At 48.1% G+C, this 15,893-nt stretch overlaps 2 protein-coding genes across 3 annotated transcripts in view; both read left to right on the top strand.

Moving 5' to 3' along the window:
- Window positions 1–15,893, top strand: part of CPLX2 (complexin 2) — a 203,937-nt gene that overhangs the window by 49,009 nt on the left and 139,035 nt on the right. The window lies entirely within an intron of this gene.
- The window catches only part of HRH2 (histamine receptor H2), a 113,445-nt gene that overhangs the window by 49,053 nt on the left and 48,499 nt on the right, over window positions 1–15,893 (top strand). The window contains exon 3 of one of the 2 annotated variants that reach the window (XM_072756554.1): window positions 2,747–5,625. The exons of the other annotated variant lie outside the window; for it this stretch is intronic. Within the exon in view, the coding sequence (XP_072612655.1) occupies window positions 2,747–2,939 (193 nt within the window). The 3' untranslated portion in view covers window positions 2,940–5,625. Of the gene's footprint in view, window positions 1–2,746; window positions 5,626–15,893 lie in introns of those variants that run through there. 2 annotated transcript variants of the gene reach the window in all.

Genomic DNA, 15,893 nt, shown 5'->3' with positions numbered 1-15,893 from the left:
CTCTGCCTTATAGGAAAGATGCAGTAGTCCTGGGAAGGACTCTCTCCCAGTTTGAATTATGAACTCACCTCTCACGCTAGTCACCATTGCCATGTGAAGAGGTGAATCCACACACATTCCCTAGAGGATGGGGCCAAGTGACTGCAGCCCCACTTGACACGTGAGGCAGAGAAATCACATGTATATGCTCAAGTTTCATTTCAAGATGATTGTCATCCATGAACAGCCTTGTGGGGACTAAATCTGGATTGTCCACACTTGGAAAATGACACCTACTGCTGAGTTCGTCATTATTTTGTAAAAAGAATAAAGCTATAATTTGCAGCCACCACCTCCACCACCACTGCAGACCTCCACCAAAAAAATAATAATAATAAAGTGCAAGCAGGACGCCACACTATGATGATTCGGGATCCCAAAGTTATTTGTTGAAACGAGTCAGGTACTAGTAAATTCTGTCCCTTAACCTGAGAGGTGGTTATACTGGTACCCACTTTAGTATTCTTTAATATTCTCTAACCTGTGCATAATTTTTTTTACATAGTCTCTTTGGATGTATGATGTATTTCATTTAAAAATACTTAATGACAGAATCAACACAACAAAAAGATATGTCTGAGTAGAAGAATTATTTGAGATGTTTATTTTCTTTGATTTGTTAATCTCTCCTGAATTTTTTTACAAGGAACATGTGACCTTTCCATAATAATATTATTTTAAGTGATCTGTAAGCTCTTTAGAAGGGAGCTGGTTATTTCCTAGCCAAAGCTAGTTTCTTTGATAATTTCAGTGGAAGTCGCTTGATCAGAGCCCGTCTGGAATGTTAATCCAAGGGTAGATACCTGCCTGCCTAGTCAAATATGCACAGTGCTAGCATGGAGGACTGGGGCCTCTGAAGTGCCAGGGGTACGACCTTGAGATCCAGGTGAGGGCACATGTTCTGGGGAAGGAAGGGCTGGCCAAATCTCAGGGAGAGCTTGGGCCATTTGAGATCTACACCAGTAGCTTAGCTGGAGCATACCTACACATGAGGGAAACTTGGGGTGTCCAGGGCAGCTGTCATCTGCATCTTACAAAGTCAGGTGTCCAAATGCACAACCCCATTAAACAGATGCTAAAGGGAAGCTTGAGCCTCTTCTCCCTTTCCATGTGGAAGGGAGGAGGAGCAGGGAGTATGATTCCTCTGGCAGCCAGATTACCTTAACAGATGATGGCAGAAGCTGAGGCCAGGTGTGATCTTCATGGGATGATCTCCACCCCAAGGAATTGCAGTGGGTCTCAGGACCAAAGCAACAGGTGGCTCCCAGCACAAAACTGGCGAGGAAAGCTACCACTCCAGCCTAGGCACAGAAGCCAGAAAGTAGAGAGCACTCATGGCTTTGGACAGAGCTGAAGCCAGATTTTGTCCTACCCTAGAGTTACAGAGACACCAGAGTCTCTAGGGACACTGTGCAGTACTCAGCTTCTCCTGTGTTGGGGCTCAGGGTGAGGTGGGATGGGTCGAGGACTTGGAATGGCACTCCCCAGACCATGGCCCCTGGCACTCCCTTCCCCGTCCGGTCCAGCCCATTATCTTCTCCCACCTGCATTATGTGCACTTAAAACTCTACACTAACTCACTGTTTTCACAGAAATGTATTTATGAGGAGACTTCATACTGTCACCAAAAATGGAAATGCAGTAATCACTTGTGGAATACAAAAAGAACTTGTGAGCAGAGATACAATGACACAAAACAATGTCATCAAAGTTTGAGCGGATCCAATTCCTTGATTGAAGCTCTGAGCCTGCCTCCTGTTCTCTGCTCTTTAATAAAGGGAGATCTTGAGGTGCTGGGTGCTGAAAACACAGCAGCGCCACCTTGAGCCTTCCCCTCTGGCTTGAAATAAAAGTGATAGAGGAATTCTTAGTCACCATAAGTAGCTAAAGAGAAAAGCAGGTCTGCCACCTGCACCTTAGCAGGCCACAGGACAAGGAACTCTGTATGCCCAGGAGTGAGTGAGGGAAACCCTCTTTTTCCTAAAAATATATGCCAGATACTTTGTTAAAAACTTTCCTACCAAGATTTAAGCTAACTCAGTCTTCAGCGCTCTGTTCTTTGATGAGATCAACCCAACAGCCGTTAACTGAGGAACTACTATATGGCAGCCCTAAATGCCAGGGCAAGAGCCTCGCCTTTGGGGAGCACTCATTCTAATGGGGACAGATGTGCTCACAACCGACTTGAATCCGAGGCTGAACAAATCTGTGTGTCTTCTCTCAGCCTTCCTTCCATCCATGCAAGGCATACTGTTGATGTTTAGGAATCATTTCATTAAGGAGCGAGAAACAGTAAACATTAATTGGGCAGCAGGCATAATATTATTGTGAGTGGGCAATGTGTGGGGTACTTTTGTACATACTTGTAACACTTAAATCTCCCAAGCATTGGGAAGGTGGTTATTTTTTCCTTCATTTGGCGTTCAGAGGAGTTAAGGGGCACCCAGCATGTTGGAAGCAGGCCTGAGATCTGAAAGCAGGTCTCCTGAATGCTCTCCTCTGTGGGTTGAGGGAAGAAGTCCCTGCTGCACGTGGGCTGCCTTGGTGGCGAAGGAGGGGCCCACACCCATCCCACCCACCCACCCCACCCCCACTCCTGCCTGCCCAAGGCTGGCTTAGAAGAAGCAAAGGCCAGAGGGTGGGCCCTGGGCCCACTGGCCTTGCTCCGTGGTCACCTCAGCCCTGACCTGTGCTTGTGTCTCCTCAGGAAGCCAGCGCTATCCTGCACTGTGTGCTCCAGCAACCTTCTAAGCTGCTGCAAGAGCCTTTGGGGACTTAGGTTCCTCCAGAGACACATGAGAGGCCCCTCAGAGGAGCAGCCAGGCGAGCCACTGTCTGAGGAGCCACCGAGGACACCACCCCAGGAAGCGGTGAGGACTCTCCCCTCCGAGGCTGTCTAGACCCCGCCCAGGACACAGAAGATACTGCTTCTGGTCACCAAGATTTGACTCCTGGAGCCATTAAGGACCCAGAAGCCCCCAAAGCCACCGAAGATGCACCCTAGCCTGAGTCTAGGGACTCCCAGAGCACACAGTGGAGTGCTGGGGTCCTTGGGTCTAGTGTGGAGCAGCCTGTTCTGTGCTCAGTATTCCCAGCAGATGTTCAGAACTCTCCTGGGCCTGGGTCCACTGAATCCCAGGGGTTCAAAGCTCACATTGGTGCTGGCCCTGAGTCATGAGCAGAGATGGCTGGATGCGGGTGAGGTATGTGCACAAGTGTGTGCATGGATTTGTACACATGGGAATGCACAGACCCTCAGAGCACAGCAGAAGGTGTGGCTGTAAAGAGTGAAGAAGTGAGACTTCTTCATGGATTCTGTAGGATGAAGGAAAGGAAAGGCAAGGGAAGGGAAAGAAAGGAAGGAAATTAGCCTTTAATGAGCACCTGCAGTGTGCAGGTACTTCACCTGCACGAGCTCATGTAATCCTTATAACGTGGTAAGAAGCACCAACCTACTTTATGGAGGTAGAAACTGAGGCTCTAAAGAAGACGGGACCTGCCCCCAGGGCACTCAGCTAGCAGGTGTGCCTGGCTCGCAGCAGGCACTCAAAAGATCGTTGTTGAGTAAATGAATGAACAGGAGCAAGGGCAGAAAGTCTGGCCTCAAGCCCACACTCAGGGGAGAGGTCAAGGTGTGTGCTTGACTCAGCCTACCCTATTCTAGCTCAGACCTGGAGCCTGAGGGGTCCCTTCACGCTGCAGTACTGCCCCTCTCTGGTGCTTTTCATCAACAAGAAGCGGTGCGGAGCAGAGCAAACAGGTGGGGCAGGTGCGGGGACAGATGGGTAGGATGCCAGAGTGAGGGAGAGGTGGCATGGTTGGGGGGAGTTGACCCCCCAGCATCCTCTGCTGGGTGCGTGACCTTGGCTGCATCAGAAGTGATGGTTCTGAGCAGCTCTTGGCTCCTCCATCCAAGGGGGTAGATCCCCCTTTGCTATTTACAGGGTTATTGAAGAGACCCAAGGAGGTCGGGGTGCTGACAGCCCCGGAGAAACACGAGGGTGTGCATGGATCCTCCCTGCTAACCACCGCCCCTCCCTGAGCCCACTCCACCCTCGGTTCCAACAGCCCCAGGTGGCACCCCCCTCTGTGCACACCCACGCCTTCCCTGCCCTCCTGTGGCTCACAGTCCCCTCCCAGGCTGTCAGGTGTGCCTGTCCCATGAGCCTTCTCTTCTCACTGCGATTTCTTTCCCTCTGTGGCCTCATCCGCACCCTCGTAACGGAAGTCACCAGGACACTTACTGTGAGGAAATGACTCACAGATATGTGCCTGGAGCCCAGGCTTCCTCTGGGAGCTTTCTGCTCATGGCTGTGCACCTGACACCTCCACCTGGGTGTTTCGAAGGTACCGACTTTTAGTTTAACATGTTCACAACCACACTCTTGACCTGCTCCCTGCACCTGCGCCTCTGCCAGGTTCCTTGTCTCAGACAGAAGCCTGCCACTGGCTTCAAGGCCCGAGGGTCAGCCTTAGCTCCTCCTGGTCAGCTTTCTCAAGTCCTAGCTCCACATGTACCCATCATCTGCTTGATTCTCTCCACCTGCCCTGTCCTCACTCGGTCCCACACTGCCATCCCTGGAGACTGAGACAGCTTCCTGACAGCTTTCCATGTCCCCCACCGGCCTGCCTCAACCCTCCACTCCCAACAGCCACAGCGGGCTGTGCAGAAGGCTGCCCTGGTCATGTGGTCACGTGGCACACGGAGGCTGTCATCTTTCTCATGGCCCAGTGGTCCTGCGTGCTCAGCCCCGACATGGAGCCTCCTGCCTCCTCCTGCCACGCTCCGCTCTGTCTCTTCATCCCAACCCTCCCGGCCTCTCCTTTCCTTTTGTTTATTCTCCTGCTGCTAGCTGCTACCGGGCCATGCACCAAACTGTTTCCATGACGTGGAATACTCTTCTTACCCGTCTGGCCATGAGACCTCAGCTGAAATATCACTGTTTGAGGAAGTCTTCCTTGACCCACCCCATGAGGTCAGGCCTCCCCCCGACACACACCACAACTGTCCTCAGAAGCCATCACGTGTTTGTAATTTACAGCCATCTATCTGGTTTCCTCACCCCTGTCCGTCTCCCCCACTCAGGAGGTCATGGGCCCTGCCTGTTTCTATTAACTTTTGTATGTCTAGCCTCTAGAAGAGCGTTTGGCACATAGTAAGGGCTTTAAGCAGTTTATCTGCCAATATACCGGAAGGCATGATTTGCCCCAGTAGCCCTCAGAGGTGCTCAATCTCTTGGCTGGATTCCTTCTAGAAGCCCCAGAAGCCCCTCCTCAGACGTTTTCCCGGGAGTCTGAGGCAGGTGGGTCTCTAACTCATGGCCAAGTAGTTGGAGGCATAAGACCAGTCTGGCTGGTCACGGTGTCAGTTGGTCAGGGTTCTGACCCAGTGTGCCCACCCACTGCCTGCCATGGCAGGGGCCTCCTTGGGTCTGTGTCTCAGCTATCCCCACCCTTCTGGAGGCTCCCCGGAGCCTCTGCTGGCTGCAGAAGTGGGGCCCATGCTGTCTAGAGGAGCATCTGCGATGGGCCCCCAAATCCATGTTCTGTGTTACCATCATGTTCCAATAAAGCTATCGAAACAGATGCTGCCTTGCAGTTTTATTTTTTAACTTCCTGGTGAGGAATACTCCCCAAACTTCATCACACGGTGTGTCTTGATTTAGAAAAGGACTTATGGTAAAATGCTGGGGTAAAGAAATTTGGAAGCTCCCTTAGGAAGTCAAGGAGTTCTCAGGGAACTAGAGAAACACCACACTGGCAATGAAGGACAGGCTGGTCACAAGGGTCAGGCCTTTGTCTCGCTCACCAGATGAACCTGGTACATGGTGGGTCCTCAGGAAGGATTGGGGAAGACACTGTTTCCTCAGTGGTCTGCTTCAGAGATGCCTTTGTTCAGGAAGAGGAAAAAACATCTTTAACATGGAAACTGTGTCAGTTGAGGAAGTCTGCAGTAGACTAGGCGGTTGAGGAGCAAATAAGATTGACCACCAGATCAAGAAAAGGTTCATGGATTTGGGGCCAGGAATAAATGCCAAAGACACCAGTGGGAAGGTTTGGAAGATGAAGAGAGGATGCTGACCAGATTTGCCATGACAGCAGTGATCAGTGTTCCCCTGGGAGGGAAGGGAGGAGGCTGGAAAAGGCTGCAGAGTCCTGAACTTTGGGCCTTCCAGCAAATGCAAAATGGCATACCTTGATGAATGCCCACCAGAAGCAGAGAAGAGATTATGAGTCATCTCAGTCAAGGCTTATGGGAACTGCTTGGCTCAAAATGGCTTTTAATATGGTTAAATATGATTTTTCAGGGGAGAGAAGACAAAGCTGTGTCAAGGGAGACTTGGGAAAGATGAGTAGCAGATTGAGTCAATAGGTGGTATTAAGCAAAGGACAGGGAGGTGTCCCCTGAACTATAGCAGTGGATGTGATGAATAGTGGGGTACTATAAAGGCAGCCAGGGCTGGAAGCCTGGGAATCCTCTTCCAACAGGTTTAGATCCCGCCAATAGGAAGCCAGAAAGAAGCAAAAGCATTATTGCCAACTAGGCAGAGCAGGGAGGGAAAGAGAGGGGACGGGGAGGAGACCAGAGAGCCTAGAAGGTCTTACCTCAGGGAGTGAGAGCAGGCCCCTGTAGCAGCTGCCTTGGGGACATGAGTCTTGGGATGGCTTGGAAGGGTCTTCATCAGGAGGGATTAAAATGATGAGGTCTGTGTTATGGAAAGATCATTCAGACTCCAGTTGAGGGAGCAGCCCCACTGCTGGGGAGGGTGGACTGTAGATCTACTACAGGCTCTCCTGCAGACTGTGGATCCATGCTGGGAACCCAAAGGGACAGCCCCGCCCCACTCTCCAGAGAGACTGGCTTGTACCTAAAATTACTAGGGAATCATGGAAAGAATGGGACACAGGGGCCAATGCTGGGTTGTCTAAAGCCTGATGGAAGATGCAGGGAGCAGAGCATGGGAGGATGTGGCCCAGGCAGTCATGACCCTCTGAAAGGATGCATTCCTGGGGCAGGCTGGGGATGTGCTAAAACTCAAGTTAGAGGCGTGGTGGGTGGGAGGGAATGTTCAGTAGTCCAGATTGAGGAGATCCCTTTGGAACCCTATCTCAGCTAATTAGCCACCAGTTCACCTTTGCTGACCTGACTCCATCTGGAGCTTTGAGGGTGAATTTGTCATCTTCTTTGTCCATTTGAGTGGGTTCTTGAGAGACCACTCAAGCAGGAAATAATAGCCAAGGACACACATGTCCCAGAATTCCAAGCATTCCAGCGAGAATTCAGGAGCCATCAATGGTCACTAACAGGCTGGAGGGTGACTGGGAAAAGCTCCCCCTCACCCAGCCAGCAGCTCTGAGGCGTTCATAACTTGTTATTTTTGAAGATCATTGCAGATGTCCCTGCCATGCCCTTGACTTCCCTACTCAAGGTCACACAACACAACATGCTTCTCATGCCCTGAGATGCTACTGTGTAAGCCAGAGCACTGGTCTGGCTGGACTACAGCCTTCACTTGCTGGAGTGTTGCCAGGGCTCTATGTGTCCAGTAGTCCTGGCAGGATGCCCGAGGAAATGGGGCTCCAGAGGGACCTGCAGGCTGGGCTGTGTAGGTCTCAGATGGCCCTATCTTTTGTTTTCAACTGAGATTAATGAGCCCCTTCCTGCACCCAGACATTGTGTCAGACCCTCCACAGGCACCAACTCATTTCCTCCACATCCCCATCAGCTGGGGCCTGAAGAGAGACACAAAGTGCCCAGAGTTAAAAACCCAAGTATGTGACATGGGTGAGGTTCCAATCCAGACCCACTTGTCTTCAAATTTGCAACATTACAGAGAAAGCCAGAGTCCCTTTGACCACCCCTCCCTGTCCTTTCCCCTAGCAATTCCCCCTGAGGCAACCACTGCTGTACAGTTGGCTGTGTTGTGTTTGGTTCAGTTTTGTTTGCTTTTCAACATAAACGTTATACTCTACTTTGTGAACTGAATCCAGTAATGTGTCTTCGAGATTCAAGATGTTAGCCCATAAAGGGCTCCTTCATTATTGTTAACCACCAGAGGCTGTTCCATAGAGTCCCCCTAGCCATGAACATTTGAGTCATTTCTAATTTTTAGCTGTTTAAACAAGTATCTTGATCGTCTGACAATATTTCCTTGTGCACATATGCAAGTGGGTTTTGGTGGCGGTGGTGGTGGTCGTGGTCGTGGTGGTGGTGGTGGTGGTGGTGGTGGTGGTGTGTGTGTATGCTCGTTTAGCATACCTATAGGTGTAATTCTGGAAATGGAGTATACATGTTACCTAATCACCCTTCAGAGAGGCACAGATCATCTGTACTCCCCCCAATACCCTGGCGGGTGGAAGGCCTGGCTCTCTACAACCCCACCCTCCCACCTGTGTCTTTTCTATCATGCACCGTGCCTTCTTTCATTACCTAGAAGTTAGAATATTCCCCTTAGAGATGCCCTACCTCCAGTTAGTGCAGGACAGGACATTTAACTAATTCCGTGAACTGTCCTCGGGCTCACCCCAGGCTTTCCATGAGCTCTACTAAGTCCTGCCTTCTTCCTGTGGGTCTCCATGGAGGAAGCCAGCTTTCCCAAGTCACACAGTTGGTGAGAGACTGTATTAATTAGCTCATGATGGCCACAGTAGTGCTGCATAATAAGCATGCCAGAAAATGACAGTAAACATTTATTTAGCTCATGAATCTGTAAACCAGCTAACCTAGGATGGGTTCTGCTTTGTTTTACATGCCTCCCATCCTCTCTTGAGACCAGTAAGCCTACCTAGGCATGTTCGTGTCATGGTCATGTCAGGGATACACCAGACAGCAAGCCCAGCAGCACAAGTACATTTCAAGTTCCCAAGCATCTTGCCTATGAACATATTAGGCAATGCAAGCCCCATGGCCAAGTCATGGATAGAGGGAGTAAATCTACTCCTCCCATGGAATTACAGTAGAGGTGGGGGTGAAAGTTACTGGATGACCATCTTATCCAACACAAAGGCAGAGACTGAAGAGGAACTGAAATCTGCCCAATTCCAGAGGTCTACAGAGCCAAAACCCATCAGATGGAGGAGACGTGGGTCTCCCTAGCACCTGGCAATTCCTGGGACCTCTCTAAGCTTTCCCACTCCCCAGTAGTACAGTTCCTTCCAGTCTCTTATCTACCTTCTGTTCGTTCTCTACCCTGGCCTCTTCATTCTCTAGCACCTGGCAGCAATATGTCAAAGACTCAAATCTGGTCCCTGGCCCTGGCACTGCCTTCCAAGAATGCCATGCCCCAATGAGGAAGAGAGAGGGAAGCCTCTCATACCTTGAGCTCAACCTAGGATGTGAGATCAAGTCAGAGTTGCCCTGGGCACCCAACATCTCACGGAGATTTAGGGATAGAGTTCATTCTGAGTTTACTCCAGACTCTTCTCCCAGAGAAACAGTGTGCATCTGATCTGGGGGACTGAACCAGACAGGACAATGGGAGTGACAGACACAGTTCTCTCTGACCCTCACTTTCTCATCCATGAAATGGTGGTACTGGAGACATTTTTCTTTATGCTATTCATAACCTAACTGATTTTTCAAGAGAATGTCCCTTTATTGATAAATAGGTCCCTTTTGTTCTGTTGAGCACCTAGTTGAATCCGAAAATGCATTTATCTGTGTAACGGTGGGGAAGAAATTTGGAGTTCCTGAGGTACCATGTGGGGTGGCAGATGATGAGGAGAAGCGATGGGAAAAGAGGAAAAAATCAAGAGCCGCTAAGATGGGGACAGGGTGATGTTTTCCTAGTACACTTTTCCAAATGATGCTTTGGGGAAAGGGGAATGCCTAGTGTTCATTTTATAGCCATACACATTGATTCTCCATCTCTCCTCCTACACACACACAAAATCTCCAGGAAAGTTCACTGTACTTGTACATATTTTGTGTAAATGGGTCTTGGGAGGAATTTAGGAAGGGGGTGGAGTTTCACATCTGGGTCTACAAGGAACATAACAAAAAGGGTCCCAGAGGAGACATGTGCCCAAATGCAGAGGAAAATCTGAGAATCTGAGTCCTTTGGGGGGCACCAGAATCTCCAGGAGGGTTTTAGACTTCCTGAAGGTTGTGAGTTGGGGGGAGATCAAACCAACTTTGCCCGGATCTCAAGAGATTAGGAGGCCCCACATGTCATTTTGGTTGCACAAGGGTAATAAAATCTACCCTGCAGGTTGAGGTTTAAGATTAAAGATTAAGGATTAAGAGGCATGATCAATAAAGACATTTGATGAAACCATGGAGAAAACAATTATTTAAGGTGAATTTTCCTCATGGTTACATCCTCAGAAAATGGTTGTCTCACAAAAGCCACATGCAGCATGATAGTGTTTTCTGACGTGAAGATCATGTCTCACACAGCATAAAATGGGAAACACTGACTGGATCTAAGCAGGTGTTTCAAATAGTTTGAAACATTTTCCACTCATATTACAAAGAGAGGAGGGGGAGGGGTATCTTCTCAGTTCATGGAGCTTACAGCCCCCCTTAAACTTGTCACTAAAGGTAGACCCAGCCCAAGCTGAGTTGTGGTTTGAGCCGTCTAGATAGGGGAGGGAGCCCTGAAACATCATGAAGATAACCACCAATATGTTCACTCAGCTTTCTAGAACCATTCTTCTCTTATAGCTGGCAAAATGTGCACTGACCCCTATGCTTCCAGCAAAGTAAATGACTCCCTATTGTGGAATTTTTAAAAATAACTTGCTGTGCTTATCTGTCTCTGGATATTTTTTTTTATTAAGATAGCATTCACATACCACAAAATTCATCCTTTAAATTATGCAATTCAGTACTTTTTAGTATATCCACCAAGTTGTGCAAGCATCACCACTGTCTGATTCCAGAACATTTCCATCATCCTGGAAAGAAACCTCATACCCACTGGCAGTTACTCCCCCACCCCTGACAACCACCAATCCCCTTTATATCTCTACGGATTTGCCTATTCTGGACATTTTGCTGTATACACGTGTCATCAGAGCAAGCTTGGCGTTCACAGTGACATCTGTTGAAATTCCAAAACCCAGCCATTCCTGTTGCTTACCAATTAAAAAAAAAAAGTATTATCTAAAATTAAAACTCTTTACTATGCCTCCCACTAGTTATTTGATTTGGATCCTCCCAAAGGCAGCCTAGGAAGGAATAACAACCACCAAAAAATAGGAAATGTTTTGCTGAGTATTTTCAGAACTGACTCGCTGGGACCATAGACACGAATGAGTGACTTTCTTTCTGTATCTAGTTTCTGTTATAGAAAAATCAGTTGTCCATGGCTCTACTAAGTGTTGACCAGAGACTGAGAGATGTTAGACCTGGAGAGGTGCCAAACTATGCCCAGGTACCTACCCATCTACAATCAGCCCTGACCCCAGTAAGAACTTGCCCAGAAAAAACCATTTTGTTCTTAAGAAAATTTAATTCAAGATTTGGAAATAAAGGTGATGGCATGTCCTCTGAGGGTCATACAGGATGTTTTCCTAGTACACTTTTCCAAATGATGGGAGTGTGACCATACGGGAGTGTGACCAGCAGGCCCAACCAGTATTACATGATTCTCTAGGGGAAAGTCCTTTTATTGACTATTTATTATTGATCAGGGACCAGACTCTGCAGTTACATGCTAATTCGTACAAGACGGATAAATTGCTAATGATTTTCTTGTGGTCCAGTAGAAATGCATTTGAAAAAAAAAAAAGAAAAAATGCATTTGACTTCTGTTCAGTAGAAAAGATAATGCTAAAAGTTACAGTTTACTGCCCCATAGGACACTGGCCAGTTTTAATGTCTCGGTAGCCTATTTCAAGATTCTTCCTTTCCAGATGTATAGCTGCCTCTCAGATACCACCTAGAGCCAGCTCTACCATCTTGCTTGTTCCCCCAAGAATGGGTTAAATTAAACTCTGTCACGTGTTGACTATACATTTGTATGAGTTATGTTTTTAATCTTTAGAAAATTAAGCTTCAACAAAATCTGGTTTTTCTAACCATGGCAGTGGGCAGGGGTGCCCTCTGCTGGCAGGGTTACTCTATCCATTAGGCACTATAGATTTTTTTTTAAATTATTTATGATAGTCGCAGAGAGAGAGAGAGAGAGAGAGAGAGAGAGAGGCAGAGACACAGGCAGAGGGAGAAGCAGGCTCCATGCAGGGAGCCCGATGTGAGATTCGATCCCGGGTCTCCAGGATCACGCCCCGGGCCAAAGGCAGGCGCTAAACCGCTGCGCCACCCAGGGATCCCCATTAGGCACTATAAATACAAGTTTTTCGGAGACTCCAGAGATATTTAGGAAGTGCGGGGGGGAAGGGGGAGTCAGAGCTCCCCAAATACAAGAAAATGTAAAGTTTGAAAAAAAAATTAAACTCTCAGCTAAGTAACTACAAAATACAAAATTTTAGATGTCTACAAAGTATAACTTGTTAACCATAGCTCAGCTCAACTCATGATTATATAAAAATTACTTTTGATATGGTATATTCTCAGTGGTCACAATTTCTGATGTTGAGAATCCCTCAGGACAAAGAGGGAGGTATACTCTGTGTATCGCTTTCACCAAGTGTAAAATGGAAATAAAAATAGTTATGGACCTGGGGACATTCTCTTGGAGGGGCAGCCTCTCCCACCAGCCAAATGATCTTTTTAACTATCCTAAATTTTGACTTGGATAATCTAGAAGTATTGATTTTGATCCATCGTGGACAACAAGTGAGGTTATAAAATAGCATTACCATCCCTTTCAAGCACAACAAACTCTGGACCAGACCTAAATCACTCTTAACACCTGTGGCCGGGGTGGGGGTGGTGGTGATTAAACCGTCCTCATCTCTCTGAAACTGTGATCAGGCCCACCACATCATTGTTGACAAGCCCGGTTCTTTTTTGACCAAAGATAAGAGAAAGTAAAGAGGTAATCTGTGGGTCTCAAGGTTTCGAGATCTTTTTATTTTTCCAAGATTTTATTTATTTATTCCTGAGAGACACAGAGAGAGAGAGATAGAGACATAAGCAAAGGGAGAAGCAGGCTCCCTGCAAGGAGCCAGATGTGGGATTCAATCCCAGGACCCCGGGATCACGACCTGAGCCAAAGGCAGATGCTCAACCACTGAGGTTTTGAGACCTTTGCTGAGAAGGACCTTCACTCCTTTCTTGATCTCGGAACCCTCAGATCTGAATTTAGGCTCCAGTTCAAGTTCTAAGGAAGCTTTAGGGCCTGTTGCCATTCCTGTGTACCTTGGTTTTCCCATCTGTGAAATGGGAGTAGCCATTAGTATAAGGATCAAATCAGGATTGAATGAGATCATGTATTCAAAGCGCCCAGCACCTATTCTATATCTAGTGAATATTCGTTTTAAAAGCCCCATAATTTTAAAGTAAATAACTGGTTTACATGTCACCAGATGAAGGTAGTTAAGGTTCCAAGTTTTAAAAAATCAAAGTTTGAAGCTTGAGGAAGGCCTCCCTGTACAGATATGCTAATCTGAGAGGATTTACTCCATGTCTTATCAACGTATGCAAATGTTTTCAGACCCCACCTTAAATGACTCTATTAGTGTTGAATTCAACTGCAGTTCACCAGCTGGCATAATATTACCGCTTGCAGAATATGTTTAAATATAAACATGGATTGGTTTTGATTTTGCAGTCTTATTTTTTTATTTTTACATTCTGAAATCAACTTTTTTTTTTTTTTTTTTTTTTCAATATGCAGACAAAAACTGGTGGTGGGGGGGCGGTCAGGAAGGTGACAACCCAGTGAGAAGGGGGAGGAAGTCCCAGGCTGGAGGTTATAAACTGCAACAACTGCCAACAACTGTTCATTCGTGGGGTTGTTAAAATATTTGCCCCAAATGGAAATAACATGTGACTCGCAAAAAAAAAAAAAATATTGGAAGGGATTGAAAATCCTTTATTTGGCAAGATCAGATCCATTCTTCTTCCTCAAACCAGTGGTCTCCAAAAGCAAGTGGCCCGTTATTAGCAGGAAACGTCCGTGCTTCGCCTGGGTGCAGGGGTGAGCGCCGCTGCTGCCTTTGGCCCTGGGACTCCCGAGTCCCTGCTCTCGTTGCCATGGAGGCAGCTGTCAATCACGGCCGCCCACGCCAGCGCCCTCCCACCTGCACAGGGTTTCCTCTATTGCGAAGTCCTCCTGCCCAATATAGGACGCAAACATCTGCATTTCATCCATCGCCCTTCGGGTACAAGACGTATGACTTAGAATTTCCTGATCAAAGGCAACAAGAACCTGAGATTGAAAAATAAACTCCTAGCAGAAGGCTGTGGGCTCAGGCAGCAGGGCATCAGGCTCTTGGGCAGGACGGGCTTCAGAGGGCAGCCGGTTCTCCCAGGGATCTATGAGCTTCCTAATAACTCCTATGCTAATACGTCCCTCCTGCTTAATACCCAGCTCCTGGCATGTAATATGTACTCAGTCCATTCTAATTGAATGAAGGCCTGTAAAACAAAAAAACTTCTCCTATGTGTAGGTTTTTAAGAACCGGCTTGCTTGGGGAGAAGCACTGGGTCTATTTTGAGCTTCCCTACTAACCGGGAAGGCAGCAGCTGTGTCCTTCAAATTTCTGGTTGCCAGAGCCTGGCATGTGTTTGGCACAGAATAGGCCCCAGTGAACACTGAACTGGTATTATTTTTTTAAAATTTTTATTTATTTATGATAGTCACAGAGAGAGAGAGAGAGAGAGAGAGAGAGAGAGGCAGAGACACAGGCAGAGGGAGAAGCAGGCTCCATGCACCGGGAGCCCGACGAGGGATTCGATCCTGGGTCTCCAGGATCGCGCCCTGGGTCAAAGGCAGGCACTAAACCTCTGCGCCACCCAGGGTTCCCTGAACTGGTATTATTTAATTCCCCCAACGCTTCCTGTCTTTCCAGGCTTATGTTTGTTCTGGCCTATCCTTGGGGGTGCCTCACTTCTGTCTGGGAAGGTCGGAACAAGGGGCCCTCCCAAGGTGGCCCTCAGACTTGGGCAAGGAGGGCCCCTGCTGTGATCCCTGAGCCTCAGACAGTCCTGCCCTGGACCTCCAGCAGCGCCTCACAGAAGTAGGAGTCTGTGGGGCCAAGAGGATGTGCCCACTAGCAGCTCAGCTGTCCCTTCTAAACCACATTTGAGACTCTTGATTTCCTCAGCCAGATTAGCACTAAAGCCCAATTCTATGGCCTGCACAGGCCCTTTCCCTAGATCCAACCTCTTGAGGCAGACCATGCCAATGGTGTGAGCCAGTGGGGGGGGGGGGGGGCTGGCGTATGGAGTTTTAAGCCTCAGGCATGTACGAGATCTGGGGCATATGGGATGGAGCTAGGGTGTGAAGAGAAGGGGGGTGGCCTCATGCCACGGTCCAGCACCCTCCCTCCTACCATGTGCTGGTGCAGAACTCCAAGGAGTCCAAAGATTCTAGATTTGAACCTGACCTCTCAGGTAGTCTTTAAAGTATACTTTGTCAAGGTCAAGGGACAGAACATAGTTCATTTAACAGTTTGTCCATGTACTAGTTAACTGTTGCTCTGTAACAACTTAGACCAGAAAGCAGCAGCTTAAAACAACACACGTTTACTATCTCACAGTTTCTAGGGTCAGGAATCTGGGATCTGTTTAGTTGGGTTTTCTGTGTCAGGGTTTCTCAAGAGGTTGTGATCCAGGTGTGTCAGCCCAGGGGTCTATGGTCTCATCTGAAGGCTCACATAGGGAAGGATCGGCTGCCAGGCTCACTCACTGGTTGTTGGCAGCATTTGGTTCCTTCCTGCACAGGCCTCCCCGACACGGCAGCTGACTTCCTCGAAGCAAGCAAGCCAGGGGCAGTAAAGAA

The sequence above is a fragment of the Vulpes vulpes genome, chromosome 4 (assembly GCF_048418805.1).
Source record: "Vulpes vulpes isolate BD-2025 chromosome 4, VulVul3, whole genome shotgun sequence".
Classification (NCBI taxonomy): Eukaryota; Metazoa; Chordata; class Mammalia; order Carnivora; family Canidae; genus Vulpes; species Vulpes vulpes.
This window is presented reverse-complemented; position numbering and strand designations above follow the sequence as displayed.